Source organism: Malania oleifera, chromosome 10, assembly GCF_029873635.1.
Source record: "Malania oleifera isolate guangnan ecotype guangnan chromosome 10, ASM2987363v1, whole genome shotgun sequence".
NCBI classification, from domain to species: domain Eukaryota; kingdom Viridiplantae; phylum Streptophyta; class Magnoliopsida; order Santalales; family Ximeniaceae; genus Malania; species Malania oleifera.
The window spans coordinates 56,726,090-56,742,168 of NC_080426.1; the positions used below are offsets into that span (position 1 = coordinate 56,726,090).

A 16,079-nucleotide genomic window follows, 5' to 3' on the forward strand; every position below is an offset into this window, starting at 1 on the left:
TCTTAAGGGACTTAGCTTAACTTGATTTGTTAATTTTTCAAGATCCTGTTTAGGTACTGATCAGCATTTTGGAACTGCTTTTCTTGTTTTTAAGAGCTAAAACCAGCGTAGTTTTTGCTTTTTCACGAATGAGAGTTATTTGAAAGTGCTCAGCGTTTTGCCTATTGTTTTTCTGGACTGATGCAGTGAAACAGATAAACGTTTCAGTGTCATTTTTATTTTATTTTGCTTCAATTTCTCATCAGCCACTTCAGAAGATCAAAAGTCTAGCAATCTCAGTCAAATATTTGCTAGGCACATTATTATATCATTTTTTACAATGTGCATAGTCTATTCAATTTGGCGTTTTACTTATATTTGGCAATAGATGAATTCAATTTGGAAACTGGAAATGTGTTGTTGAAGTTGCCTGCCCAAATTCTTTGCTGCGTAAAAGTTTCTTTTATTGGGATTTTAGTATTGGGATGATCAGTCGACCTTTAACCTTAATCATAAGTCAAGGGAATTGGTTGTTTCTTTGAATTTTTGGATTGCTTCTCTTCTTTTTCCTATCTGTTTGGATTTGTTAAATTTAAGATTCTTCCACTCATATTCAGGTTCTTTTTGTTGGAGGCAGACTACAGCACTTGCTCAGTCTACCAAGGTTGAGGCTATAACATGGACGGGCTCTGGGGATGGGATAATTGCAGGTGGTATCGAGGTGGTGCTATGGAAGAACAATAGCCGGTCATGGGAAATAGTTTGGAAGTATAGAGCTGGGAAGCCTCAAATTCTGGTTTCTGCAACTTGGTCTATCGAAGGACCCCTGGCAACTGCTGCTTATGCGAGTAAGTTGCCTTGTGAAGAGTTATCTCCACAGACTAGCAAGGCAATTAAATGTGTTTTTGTTTCTCACAGTGATGGAAATTCTGAATATCTGAATGCTGAGCTGCGCCATCCTCAACCAGTCTCATTGATTCGGTGGAGGCCATCAACAGGAAGACAGTCAACTAGTGAAGCAAGACATTCAGCTAGGTACATGCTGCTAACATGCTGCTTCGATGGGGCTGTAAGGCTATGGAGTGAGATTGACAATGGAAAGATCAGGAAGATGAGCAAGGATGTCAATGTTCAGAAGACTGCGAGGCTATCTTTCTGCGTTGTTGCTGTAATTGAGATCAACCACACCTTGAATGGAACTCTGGGAACAAACATATACATTACATGGGCAACAGAAATTCAGGGTATAATCAATACTGATATGGAAGCAAACCAAAATTTCATGACCGAGGGTCATGAGCTTGATAACTCTGGTAAATGTGAGTGGATAATTGGGTTTGGTCCTGGAATGATGCTTAGTTTCTGGGCTGTTCATTGTCTTGATGACATGTCCCCGATGAGGTTCCCACGAGTGACTTTTTGGAAGCAACAGAAACTACAAGATCACGTGGCAGGTTCTCAAAGGGCTGGAAATTCAAATATTACAGAACGATTCCTTCTAAATAAAGTTGCTATAATTAGGAAGCAATTATTTGGTCCACCTATTTTATGCTCTTTGATTCAGTTATTGCCTTGTAATTCATTGGATTGGTCATTGTTATATACTCAAACATCAAATATTATAGTGGATGGACCTTCAACTAAATCCAGGACAGAGGATTTCTTGCCTTGCTGTGTTAGTGAGATTTTGAATGTTGATGGTCATGCTGGATGTATTTTACAAGTTGGGGTGCATCCTTGTAGCTTTGAAGTTGAGGTTGCTGCATCTTTGGATTCTAAGGGGGTGGTTTTATTTTGGTCACTTTCTACTAATTCATTTCACAATTTTGGCCTGCCAACATTATATCCTACATGGAAATTTTGTGGAAAACTGTTAGCTGAAGATACATGTTCCAAGTATACAAGCTTGAGGTGGGCACCTTTAGTATTAGAAGATTACCTGGTTCTTCTCATGGGGCATGTTGGAGGAATTGATTGTGTTATGGTTAAAATTCCTCAAGGTAAAGAAAAAGAAATAGTGTGTCACAACTTGTGCACTATAACTTTTACAAGTCACGTTCCTTGCAATGATAGTCCTGTGGATATCTTCTCAATTCCGTTTCCTTCTTCTTGTAACAAAACTTGTAAATCTTTTCAATTTTTGCTTTTGGCGGTATGGATGAAGGACTTTCATGCCTTATCATGGAAAATCACTTTGCATTCTTCTGATTTATCTGAGAGCTGCCCCAAATGTAGTTTTGATTCTATGGATACGTCCAAATGCGGGCTGCAGAGATTTGAAAGTACTTTTTATGGTAAAAGATATTGCATTGTTGTTGATCCCCCTTGCTCCTTGCAGCTGCCAGATGCTCACAATGGAGATCAGGTTACAAGTTTTGCTGTGATCTGTCCTGATAATTTAATTTCTTCTGCAGAACAGAAGTGCTTCTATGCAAATGATCTATGCAGCAATTATTCGCCATACCACATGGCTATGGGCTGCTCTGATGGTAGTTTGAAATTGTGGAGAAGTAATCCTGACAAGCCAATGGCCCCAAATTTGTGTTGGGAGCTTGTTGGTGCGCTTTCCAGGCATCAAGGCCCCATTAGTGCTGTTTCTTTGACAAGCTGTGGCAGGAAGATTGCAACTGTCTGCCCAGCAGCCCATTCAAATGCTGTAAGCACTCTTCATTTATGGGGCTCCGTACACCTTGCAGGTTCTGGGAGTTTTATATTAGAAGATTCATTTTCCCTAGATGGAAATGTTGTTTCCTTAAATTGGTTAGCTTTAGGAAATGGTCAATTACTACTTGGAGTTTGCATGCAAAATGAGTTGCGGATATATGCTCAGAGGCGTTGTGGCAGTCAAACTTTACGAAAATATGGACCGTCTTGGGAAATGCATGTTTGGTCTTGCATTGCAGTTACTCATCATACTTCCACTCCTATGCGTGGCTTCCTTTGGGGCCCAAGGGCCACTGCTGTCATCATTCACAATAATTATTTTTCTCTATTTGGTCAGTTGTTGTTCTTTATGGATAGGAAAGATCAGGTGAAGTGCCATCCTGCATGCATAAAAAATACTCCTCATGATCCCAAGGATGGAACAGACAGAGACCGTGTCTCTGCAATTTTCTCTGATGGTGACATTCATAAATTTGAAAAATTATCCATGGTAGACAACGGCAGAGAGTGCAAGTCTGGGCTTGATGCTAAGGTTAAAATAACAAATGATCAATCCTGCACTAACTTTGCAGCAAGTTCTCCTATGAAATTTGATTCAGGTACCAAGCCTGGATTCTGTAGCATGCTAGAAATAGAAGAGAAGTTGTGTGGATCTCTGCCTGTATATCACCCCACAGTTCTCCTGATGAATATATATTCAGGTATGATGAATTAGTAATCCGTTTATTCTTATAAATCTTTTGCCACATCTTGCTTCATAGGCCATACTGAACTGTAGTTCTGTTTAGGAACTTTCACATCAGTTGTTCAAGTGAAAAGGAGCACACTATATATAATTTGTTTGACTTTTAATTGCAATGGTGATTGAATCAGCCTTTAAGAGTTTATATAAGAAAAAAGAAGGCGAAATTATTAACTGTGAACATTGATTTGGCATTGGTGGGATGATGGTGGTGGAGGTTTGTCCTAGGAGTTGATTTGAATTTTGAGTTAAGAATGTTGTTCACAGCGCTGTAATGACATGTTTCACATTAATGTAGTGCAAGCACTTTTTTGTGGCACTAGCTGTACTGTTCATGAGACTATTTTTAGGTTATTTAAATTTTGTTGTGGGTCCTGTGTAGGAGTATTTTGTGTCTTTTTCTTATCAGTTCTGTTATTTTTGTATGGTCAAGATTAGTTTATTTTGATGGTTGAGATTACTTATTGTTAGGGTTAAGTTAGCAGGAGTCCTATATATGTTTGTATGAGATTTTCTCTGTAGATATGAATGAAACTTATATCATTAACATTGCTGCTAATGCTTGCTTTAAAACCCATGAAGTGTGAAACTTCCTTCTCTCTAGGAGTGATTCCTAGAACCTATTTATGTTTCATTATCTTTACTATTCTAATTGATTCACTCATAGTTGTTAGAATCGTATGATTCTCGATTGTAATCGTGTGATTCATATCGAGAAAGGCATAAATCGGTTTGAATCACATGGGAGAATTGCAGAAGGCTGTGAATTGAGCGTATGATTCACCTAATGAATTGGTGAATCAAATCAAATCATATGAATCATAAGATTTGGATCCAACTCCTCTAAGACCCAACTTAAAAATTTTTAAACTTTTTTCTTTTTTTCATGATGGCCTTCTATTGGCCATCTCATTCTGCACCTTTCTTTTCTGCCATTAGATAAGATTAGAAGAAAATCAGAGTTAGAGAAGGAAACCAGTCTTGGGAAGAAAAACAAAGTTGAGTAGGTGGGTGAGCATTTAGTTGGCATGTTACCTTCTCCACTTTCTAGATTTAAAGGTCTGATTTTTCTTTTTTCCAGTTTTTATATTTTAATAATTTTTTACCTTTTGGATTTACTTTTTCTTCTTGTTTTGATTGTTAGAGCAAGCCCATGCATTAAAAATGACTTATTTTTTAATTAAACACCATAAAGTTGAAAGTTCTGTTGTTTTCTATTGATTCATTCCCTTAAAAACCATACGGTTCAAATTTTCATTAAGTTTATCTTGATTCCTCTGCTCATTATTATTATTATTATTTAAATAAAGCATACACATGAATTTCATCGTTAAACATGTAAACTTACGGCATAAACATAAGGTTTCATTTTAAAAAATTTTTCACAGGTCCTTATCTTATTTATATGAGTTAAATAGATCATGGTAGGTTTAGGCCTACAAAACTTGCTTTGAAAGTAAGCAACGTTCCAATTATAAACATGGTTGATCCATATTTGATGAAATTTCAATGTATTTTCCCTATTTTACTTCTTGTACGTATATGCAAGCCATTTGGAATTGATGTTTTCAAATTTTCCTATTGAATCTTACAATTTGATTCAATTCTCAACTCTTGATTCATGAAATTGGTATTTCGATTCACAATTTGAATCTCAAGTTGACATCTATGGGTTCACTATTCTGGATCCCTAATCCTTTGTCAATTTCCCTAATTTACCCCACACTTTTTATGAACTTCAGAATTTGGATTATCTTAGAGTTGCTAGGTCAAGTATCTTTTTTTGCGACTAGTGTTTTGAGTTAGTTCCTTGATGCTCCTCAAAACATTCATTGGGATTTTTGTTATTTGAATTTTGTGATATCTTGAATATGTAACTAGACCTAGATGCGTCTCTTTTTTTAAGGATCAGGGTCATAATTTTGTTCAAGTATATACAGATGTTGATAAGGCCGGATCACCTTGATAGTCGATCCACAACTAGATACTCCATGGTTGTTTGTGGCAACTTGGTGTCTTCAGCTGCGTAGTCTAGTGCAGAATGTGAATATAGAGCAGTCGCTCATACTACTTGTGAATTGATATGGTTGAAGAGTAGGTCAGGAGAGCTTGGGTTTCTGCTTTTGCTTCCTATGGATTTAATATGTGATAATCAAGCTTCTATCCAAATCACTTCAAATCCACCTTTTCATAAGAGGACTAAACATATTGCAGTTGATTTTATTATTCAGGAAAAAGCCTTTGCAAAAGCTTACAAAAGTCGCTCAGGCTCGTATAGCTGGCCGATTGGTTTTCAAAAGGCTTCTTTTTTTTTTAGGGGGGGGGGGGGGTTGCTCATTTTAAGTTCGTCTCATATCATAACAAGCTAGGGGTATTTGATATATATGCTACAGCTTGAGGGGGAGTATGGGGTTACCATGTTATTAAGGTTTTATTGGTATTATTTATGTATGTGAGATCTACTGTAAATAGAGTGGGAGACCTAATCATAAGTTCTCAAATACAAGAAACATTCTTTCCTTCTTGATGCAGACTGCAGGATAGCATCATGGAATTACAGCCAAGATAGAATTTGTGGGGGAGAGACAGGATAGGAGAGGGGAAGAAGAAGGAATACGATCAAGGAATTATTACGTTTAGTTGATTAGTTTATAATGTGTAAATTTAGTCAGTAGTAGGATTATGTGTATATGGGAGTTTGTCTGTAATTTCATGTACTTTTAGGGGTTTATCTGTAATTGTTGTAATTTATGCTTTCTTATAAATAAGGTGTGAAAGAGAATCGTTTTTGATGAATTTGAATTGAACGTGAAGTGTGATTTCCCCACATTGTATCTCCTTCCCTCTTCTCCATTCCTCACCTCTCTCCAAACTCCCTCTTAGCTGTCACCAATAATGCTGTCCTGCACTTCTCTTTTCTCTTTCACTAACAACTTATGACTCAAGGGTGCGTTTGTTCTAATGGAGAGAGAATGATGCCAACAAAGGAGGGTCAAAGGAAAGAAAGTTTAAAGGCTGTGCTTTTTATTTATGAGGCATTTGGTTTGTGGCAACTTTCCTTCTTTCTTTTTTGATCAGTAAAGGATAGTATATTGAAAGGGCATCAAGGGGATGCCTGCCCGAGGTATAGGAAATCAACCACCCTAAAGGGTGTCACAAAAAATAAAACTTACACTGAAATGTCCACTATGCCACTAGGAATCACAGTAAATCACTGCTCTTTGCTGATCTGAAGTGATGAGATTGAGATTATTGACTTTTTAACACTCTCCTGTTCCTCTCTTTCCAACACACCAGAAAATTGAGTGAGGAATGAGAGACAAAGCTTTCCTCTTTTCCTTTGTTGCTCGAATCCCTCTCCAAGCCTAGAGCTTCCCTCCTGCGGAGCTAGTGGTAATCCGTTGTTGTTTGATCAGAATGAGAGCCAAATTCCAAAGATTTCTGGTCCAGGGGCAATGAAGAAGGATGTGCAACTGATTCTGCAGCAGCCAAGCAAAGGGGCATCTGTTGGCGACAAAGAACCTCCTTCTCTGCGAGTTGTCCTGGGTCAAGATCTTACCATGAGTTGCTTCCTAGGTAAAAAATGCAAGTTTTGTAGGGGCCAGCTGTCTTCCAGATCTGGGACCAAGGAGGGTAAGTGCTTTTGACTCCGAAGGGAAAAGTCTCCTATAGAAGGATATAATAGTGAAGGCCCCCTTCTTGTCTAAGGTCCAAACAGGAAGATTTGGAGTGTTTTGGTGTTAGAACTTGTAAAGATTTTTGCAGAAGTTGGTGAGTTGGAGTTCCTAGTCTTCCACATTTCTATAGAAGGGGATGTTTTAGAAAAACCCCTAATTTGATGTTTGAAGGTGCTGACTTATGTCGGTATCTTTGTTGAGGCCAAGTTGTAAATGGTTGGAAATAAGACAATAAGAGCCTCCTGATCACTCCACACATCATGCCAAAGATAAATGTTGTCACCATTCCCCACTTGAAATCTAATACAAAAATAGAAGTTATTCCAGCCTTTCTTGATGTATTTCCACACCCCACACCACATGCTTCTCTGCCAACCCGGGAGATCCACTCATTATGCTTAAGCCCATATTTCATGGCAATGATTCCCCATCAAAAGTGATCTTTCTCTATCATGAATCTCTACAATCATTACTCAAGAATGGATTTATTGAAAATGTTGAGGGACTTTAAACCCAAGGCTTTTGAACAAATAGGTTGTTTCACCTTGCCCCATTTGACCAGGTGGAACTTGATATTTGCCCCCAAGCTCTTTTCTAGGAACCTTGTTTGGATTCCTTCTAGCCTGTTGGCTACAAAAGCTAGGAGTGGGAGGAGGGGACCTGAAATAAATGGGAAGATTTGTCAAGGTGCTTTTAAAAAGAGTGAGTCTGCCACCGTTTGACAAAAAATTCCTTTTCCATCTTGCTAGCCTTTTTCCAAACTTCTCAATGAGTCCCACACTCCTTTATCTTTGAATTTTGCTCCAAGAGGTAGCCCAAGATACTTGATAGGCAAAGATCCCCATTTTGCGGCACAAAAGTCCCACAAGAAAATGGAATTGTCACCAATCGGAATAATTTCGCTTTTCCAAGATTTAATTTCAAACTCGAGACAACCTCAACGTGGCCAAAATACATCTCTTATTCATAATGTGGAGGGGTTCATCCTTACAAAAAATGATGGTGTCATCTGCAAACAAGAGATGTAAAACCTCCATAGATCTTCCATTTCTGCCAACTCCAAGCTCTTTAAGGAGCTCTCTTTCGGTATTTTTTTCAACATGAGGCTCAACACCTCCTCCATCACTATAATGGACAAGAAAGGGGACAAAGGGTCCCCTTGTCTTAGTCCTTTGGAGGAGCGAAGGAGATCAGTAGGGCACCCGTTGATGAGGACTTAGAAGTTTGGTGTATTGATGCAATGGGTGATCCATCTGCACTATTGCTCCCCAAAATCCATCTTTCTAAGAAGATAGAGAAGAATGTTCCAATTGACGTGATCAAAGGTTTTCTCCCTATCGAGCTTGCACACCGCAACAACTTTTCCTTTCCATCTGATAAGTATCCACCACTTCATTAGTAATGAGGGTTGCATCCATGATCTATCTCCTTGCCACAAGGGCATGTTGATGTTGGCTGTTAACTTTAGGTGTGTCTCTTTTGATCTTCTTAGTTGACTTTAGCAAGGATCTTATAAATACTTTCCACTACACTAATTGGACGAAAGTCCTTAACATTAATGGCCCATGATTTCATCGGAATCAAATTATGAAAGGTGGCATTGATGCTGCACAAAAATCTACCTGATCTAAAGAAATCCTCAATGGTGTTGATAAAGTCCTGCTTGAGAGCGCCCCAATTAGATTGGAAAATAAGATAAGGAGAAACCATCTAGGCCAATTGATTTGTCTCCATTGCAATCTCTAATAGCTTGGAGGGTTTCAGCTTCTTCAAAAGGTCTCTCTAGCCACTTTGCGGTAGAGGGGGTGGGAGATTTAAAATTGATACCATCTACTATAGGTCTTTATTTTCTGTTTTAGAGTAGAGGACATTGTAGAACGCACAGATGCCCCTTTTGATTTCCCTTTCCTCTACCAAGGTGTTCCCTTCAATTTCAATGTTGGAAATGGTGTTCAGTCTGCGGTGAACATTCGCAGTATGGTGGAAAAATATAGTGTTCCAATCTCCCTCTTTTAGCTATAAGGCTCTAGATTTCTGCCTCTAGGAAATTTCTTCAAGTTTGATAATCTTAGTTAATTCCTTCTTCAACAATACCTTTTCTGCCCTTCCATTGCTAGTGAGGCTCGTTCCAAGCTCCTACTCATCAAGATCCTTAATGTCATGAAGAATATTGGTCCTTTTTGCATGAATATTTTTGAAGGTGAAGTGTGGACCAGTAGTGCTTAATGAGATCTTTGAAACCATTGTGCTTTAACCATGCTTTAACCACATGTTCTCAAAGCGGAATGGGGTTGGCCGCCCCATTTGACTCCTCCTGTGTTAATGAGAATAAGGAAGTGGTCTGAAGTGGGCCTAGGATGGAGTCCTCGAGTGGTTTGGGGAAATGTATATCCCAACCCGTTGAAATAAGGAATCAATAAATCCTTGAGAAAGAAGGTGGCTCTCTAGTGTTGGAAGAAGTGAAAGTTCCCCCCATGAGTGGAAAATCAATGAGGGCATTCACATTGATTGAAGTCCAAGAACTCTCTCATGAAACTGTTCTCTGCTCTGCCTCCACTTCTTTCATGGGGATACAGCACCATATTGAAATCTCCTCTGATTAACCCAAGATGGGTCCCATGGGCTTTTTATCTCCAAGAGCTGGGCCCAAAAAAGGTGTGTACAAGGTCATTCACTTTGGCCATAGACCCTCATTGAGAGCCCATAGAAAATTGTCCTTTAGGTTTTTGAACAAACATGAGACAAAGTAAGAGTTGATTGAATGATCCAACATCTCCACAACATTGAGATTCCTCAAAACAAGAATGCCTTTTGCATTACCCGCAACACTAAGGGAAACCCAACCACAAGTCTCCCGTCCCCATAGATCTCTGACTAAAAGTTGATTCATATTTTTTTGCTTTGGTTTTCTAGAAGCAGACAATGTCGCCTCTCCATTCCTTAAGATAGGACCTGATAAGACTTCTTTTGGATTTATCATTTAACACCTTCATATTGTAGGAGATGTTTTTCCTTAAACATTTAACAATGCAACCCCAGCTACTACTTGCATCCACCAAATTTGTACATCCTCCCAATTTATCATAATTTACTGGACATTCCAGGCGTTTTAGCTCCCTAGGTTTGTACCTGGTTTCTTGTTGCTGCCCATGGGTTTTTGTAGAATTAAGTTGTGCCTCCTCTTTCTTTCTTTCTTTCTTTCTCTTTGTTTTTTTTTCCCAATCTCCTTAAAACAGTCTCAAAGCCTCGTCTTCAAAGCCATCGAAAGAAACACCAATGGTTTTGGTAACCATTTTTACCTTCTGTAACAGCCAAGCAGAAACCTCCTTGAATTGTGTGCTATCATATCCGAACCAATCAGCGATTCGAAGTTGGGGCTGTCCTGCACTTTTGCATGACTAGGGCTGATTTATAAACCTCAAAGAGGGTTGTGGGGGCTGGAATTAGGGTTAAATCAGTGGCTGCAGCTTGTGTGTAAGGGGGCCCTGATTTCGACACCTCCTTAGCTTCTTAAGATGCCACCACCTTAGGGGTAGGGGGTCTTGTGAAGGGGTGTTCTAGAGATTAGCCACCTTCCCTACTGCCTTGGTTGGACCTTCGTGGAAGTTGAAGGACTTGAAAGCATTGGGTTGGGATGAAGAAGAAGGTTTAATGGCTGGGAGGCCAAAGGGAACAGCACCCTCAAGCAAATTGCTGATGCCCACCTCTGAGTCTTTCCCATATTCAACAAAAGAGGAGAAATGTTTGGGCCTAGCAGACTTTGGTTCAGAGAAACCAAAACTAGAGAAGCTCCTACTCTTCTCAACAACAGTTTCAAAATATTGCAAGCCTCCAGTCTTCTTCCCCACCTTATGTGGCTTTTGCGGTTGGTCAGCTCTTGGGATAAGTTGTATGGGTTCACCACAGTGAGGGCAAACACAGTGAGGGCAAGAACGAGATGCGGCAGACTTCATGAAAGTCAAAGGAGGTTCAGGTGGGGCTGAAGTCATCTTTACCTCCAATTGAGCTGAGAGATGAAGGTTTAAAATGCAATCTGGCTTTGGGCTTCCAAAAAGAGGGTGGGAGCAGGCGTTGGTTCAGGTCAACAACCGCATCGAATATTTCTTTCCAACCCTTTGAATCAAACCCCTATTGGAAGACCAGGTCTCCAACCACCATTGTTGGTCTCTAAAAGAGTGAGGAACGTGCCATGTTTGTTGAATTTCGGGATTAACGACATGCTTTATCCATGTTACTCATTCTGTGAAAACATTAAGAGTTTGAGGGAGTGGCTCCACTTGATAAACCAAGTCAAACGATTTTCTCTCCATCCATATTGAGCACTTCGCATCTGCCATGGGTGAAGGCAAGAGGGAAGGGATACAAAGGATTAAAGAAAGAGGAGAGAAAGAATTTAGGTGGACAAGTTGAGCAAAAGGAGGAGATAAAAGGTTTAGGGTTAAAGAGAGCATCACTGTTGAGAGACTTGAAACAAGAGATGGAGATAGAATATTGAGAGGAGAGACAAGAGAGGCTGCATTGCCGAAGGAGATGAGAGACGACAGACGAGACTAGTCTGTTGGAGAGAGACGATGGTGTTGAAGTAGCATTCTTGTTTGTTCTTGTTGAGCAAGTTAGAGATGTCCATCGAATGAGGCAAAAGGTTGGGAGAGAGGTTTGACGGAGGTTGTGAGTTTAGTTGGCGTTACTCTGGTTTGCAACATCTTTCTATATTCTTGGAATGTGATATCGATGGCATCTCATTCTTATGTTTGTTTTGGGGTTTGGAATTTGACCTGGCAGTAATCTTACATCCCTTTGTCATGAGCCGAGCTTGTTCAGGGCATTATGCTTGCCTGTGACCGCTTGTCACGTGCGTTTGGGATGAGTTTCTATCATGTAAATACTAGTGTAGGTTTATTTTCTGGTTGTAGTTTCTCCCTATGCCAAATAAGGCAGTATGGCTCCTCGGTCACTTTGATGTTCCCTAGTGACAGGGTGAGAATTGCATATAAAGCTCTTTAAGGTAGGGTGAGTGTTCATCAGTCTTGTAAAACACACTAGCTATTGTCAATGTGTTTAGCCTACTTACCTCATTCACTAAACACACAATGTTAACGGAGGTGTTGTTAATGAATTACGTTGCTTCAATGTTTACTGCTTGCTTACCACTGCTTTCATAATTGCTTATTGCTTCCACTGATATTTGATTGAATGATAATGAAACTGTTTCGTGGATGAATTGTGGTAAAAGATAGGTTGGCTAGTTAAGCAAGAGTGCTTTAGCTAGCGCCGCATGGTCCTTTCACAAAGGTGTGAAATAGTCGGCCTGTGACACTTGGTATTAGAGCTTGATTAATTGCTACGTGAATTTAGTTGCCTTCGTTATGGGATTGGAAAAGCTTTGGTAAATGACCATGGCACCAACCAATGCTGAGAGAATCAGCGTGCTAGAAGCACAGGCTGAGACGACATCCAACAATGTGGCCACAGAGACGGCTCAACTGAGGGGACTTGTTAATGAAGTGGAATCACAAAAGCATCAAGCAAGTTTGATAGGTGAAATGTCAGAGAACTTTCACCATATTGTGGAAACTTTGCAATCTCATGGATGCAAAGATGAATCTGATGGTTCATGCTATGGGAAAAGCTAACACTTCGGGGTTTAGCAAGACCAAGTTACCAAAACCCAGGATGTATGGGGGTGCCTGTGATGCCAAGGAGTTGGAGAACTTCTTGTTTGATATGGAGCAGTACTTTTGACTATGTGGACAGCCTCAGAATAGGTGAAAGTGGATACTGCGACCATGTACTTGATTGGTGATGCCAAACTGTGGTGGCGTACGAAGTACAATGAAATTGAAAATGAACGCTTTGTAATGGATAGTTGGGTAGACTTAAAGAGAGAGCTCAAGGCCCAATTCTTTCTTGAGAATGTTGAGTATAATGCTAAGAAAAAGCTGAGAGACCTCAAGCATACTAGGTCAATCAGGGAATACTTGAAACAATTTTCTGCTTTGATGTTGGATATCAGGGACATGTCGGAAAAGGGTAAGCTGTTCTATTTTCTTGAGGGGTTGAAACCGTGGGCAAGAACAGAACTTCATAGGCAAAGAGTTCAAGACTTGTCCACCACACAAGCTGTTGCGGAACGCTTGACTGACTATGTTGGTGATAATACCGCTTTGTCCAAAGAGTTTGGCGGAGGGGGAAACAATGGAAAGTCTTTCAAGAAGCGCAAATTGGAAAGTGGGGGAGCCGACTATTAGGCCTCAATTTTGAAAGAAGCTTCATCCTCTCGAGGGTTCAACACACTCAATGGAAAGGGTAAAATTTCATGCTACTTGTATGGAGGCCCTCATAGAGTCATCGAGTGACCACACAAGGGATTACTCAATGCCTTACAAACTTCCACTTCGGGATAAGTGGTGGAAAGCGATGGGGAAGTAGAAGATACCTCGAGGATGGGTTCAATGTGGCTGGTGAGCGCATTGGAAAAGCAGGCGAAAGCTCCAAAAGTTACACAAGCAAAAGGATTGATGTTTGTGGACTTGAGGATCAATGGGAAAAGTACCCGTGCTATGGTGGATACCGGGCTACTCATAATTTTGGGTAATTTTGTATCTCCTCTTTATGCTTCTCCTATCAAGCATAAATTTTTAGGTACTTGTAATGAGTTTTTTTATTGAAAAGATATTTTGTCCTTGCCTGTGAAAGTCCCTTTGAAGAGAATGAATTTTGCCAAAGAGTTTTAGGTTTTGAAGCTAAGTCCTTCACTTTAGAATCACTGGGGGATGAGAGAGACAATCGATAGCTGTAGGAGTTGGTAGATAAACTGGGTGTGATTTAGTTAATCCTCTATGGCAAATATGAAGGTTGGCTTACCCCCTAGAACTTATTAGTGAAAAATAAAGAAAGTTGAAAAGGAGTTGCAAAACTTGGCGACTTCTATTGACTATTTGGGTTTTTTGGGGGGGGGGGGGGGGTGGGGAGATGGGGGTGTTTAAGATGAGGATGAAGGATTTAAGTTGGAACAATAGTGGATTAGGTGATGTGGCTAAGTGTTGCAAGATTAGAGAGGTATGAGGTAGGATTTTCTATGATATTGTTTTGTTGCAAGAAACAAATTTAGAAGTTTTGGATAGCCTTCTTATTAGGAGTATTTGGGATTCCAGAATTAAAGTCAGTGTCCATAGCTTCTACTGGCTCTTTGCGCCAGAGGGGTGGGGGGGTTGTTGGTGTGCGGTATAGTGGTTGTTTGGGATACTAGAGTTGCTTGCAAAGTCAATATATTGTTGGGTTTCTTCTCCGTTGCTGTTTTTTAGATATCGAGCATAAGGGGCAATGGTGGACCACTCTTGTTTATGGCCTGAATCGTCCATGCATGAGGGGGTGTTTTGGGATGAGCTAACTGCAGTCTATGGTTTGTGCTCTCCCAACTTGTGCTTAGATGGCGATTTTTATGTAATTGTATCCACTAATGAGAAGGTGGGAGGGTCTAGAACTACTTCTAATCTGAGAGATTTGCTAACTTTATCAAGGTATGTGATTTATGGAATCTTCTTCTTTCTAATGGAACTTTACCTGGTTTGCAGTGCTAGGCCTGTTGCTTCTAGAATTGACAAATTTCTTTTCAATTCAGGGTGGGAGGATGCTTTTCCTCATTTGACTCAAGAGGTGCGCCCTAGAGTGGTCTTTGATAATTGGCCTTTAGTTCTTGAGTCTAATCCTCTAAAATCTTTTTAAATTTGAGAATTTGTGGTTTATTCACCCAGATTTTCGGTGACTGGTTAGGGAGTGGTAAGTGGAGTGCAATGTGGAAGGTTAGGAGGGCTTTCATTTTACTAGGAGACTGAAATTCTTGAAAGATGAACTTAAAACTTGGAATCTGGAAATTTTTGGGGATATACAGTCTGGGAAAAAGACGTTCTTTAGGAGACAGTTATGTTGGATGGTCTTATGGAAGAGGGCACCTCTCAGAAGTAGATGTTAGTAGAACAATTCAGTTGATTAATGAGTTCGAGCAACTTCATTGGAGGGAAGATATGATTTGGAGGCAGAAATCTAGGATGAAGTGCGTTAAGGATGGGGATTGTAATGCAGGACTATTTTATAGGATAACAAGTGGCAGGAGAAGAAGGAATTTTATTAAAGAATTGGAGAATGATAGGGGTTCTGTAACTAGCGATCTGGATCATATTGTGGGGCTGATTATAGGCTTCCAAAGGAACTTGTTTTATGAGGAGTATTTAGAGGGGTTAGACTGATGCCCTATCTCGAGGGACATATTGGACTGGCTTGAGAGGCCTTTTTGAGGAGGAAGAGACTTGAGGTTTTTGGTTGAAGGGTGACCCTTCTAGAGTCTTCATGTGTTATTGACAATGGGGTGGTTGGTAGAAGTCCTTGCTCCACATGTAGTACCCTTCCCTACAAAAGATGGTGCTATTAGAATTAATGACTTTAGACCTGTTAGCTTGGTTACTAGTGTTTATGAGATTTTAACTAAAATCTTCTCTAAGAGATTAGCAACAGTCTTTGTGGATACTATCTCTGATAATCAGAATACTGTTATAGGTAAAAAAGACAAATCCTTTTTGTTGTGTTGGTGGCTAGTGAGGTCGGTGTGGAAAAAAGAGGGGTTTGGTTCTGGAACTGGACTTTGAGAAAGCTTATGATCGGATAAGTTGGAGTTTTGTGGATAGAGTGATGGATAGAGAAGGCTCTGGAAGATAGAGATGGCTATGGAAGAAGATGGAGGAAGTCGATTCATGGGTGTCTGTCCTTTGTGGTCTTTTCTATCTTTAGTTAACAGGGAGTTAAGTCTTGGTTTCGAGCTTCTGGGGGTCTGAGGTAGAGAGATCCCCTATCTCCTTTCCTTTTCACTATTGTGGCAGATGCTTTAAGTAGATTGTTTGATAGAGGGGCTGATGGAGGTTTGGTGGAAGTGATTAAGGTGAGCAATGAGGACTTGCCTGTTTCCCACCTCCAGTTTGCAGATGTTATTTATTTCAGAGGATAGGACCAACTTCTCTAATGTG

General features: G+C 40.0%; 1 protein-coding gene across 2 annotated transcripts in view; it reads left to right on the forward strand.

The window, feature by feature from the left end:
- LOC131166445 (uncharacterized) overlaps positions 1 to 16,079 on the forward strand; it is a 63,925-nt gene that overhangs the window by 657 nt on the left and 47,189 nt on the right. Inside the window, exon 2 of one of the 2 annotated variants that reach the window (XM_058125022.1) lies at positions 597 to 3,344. In XM_058125022.1, the coding sequence (XP_057981005.1) occupies positions 597 to 3,344 (2,748 nt within the window). The remainder of the gene's footprint in view (positions 1 to 596; positions 3,345 to 16,079) is intronic. The other variant, XM_058125023.1, reaches the window with a different exon arrangement.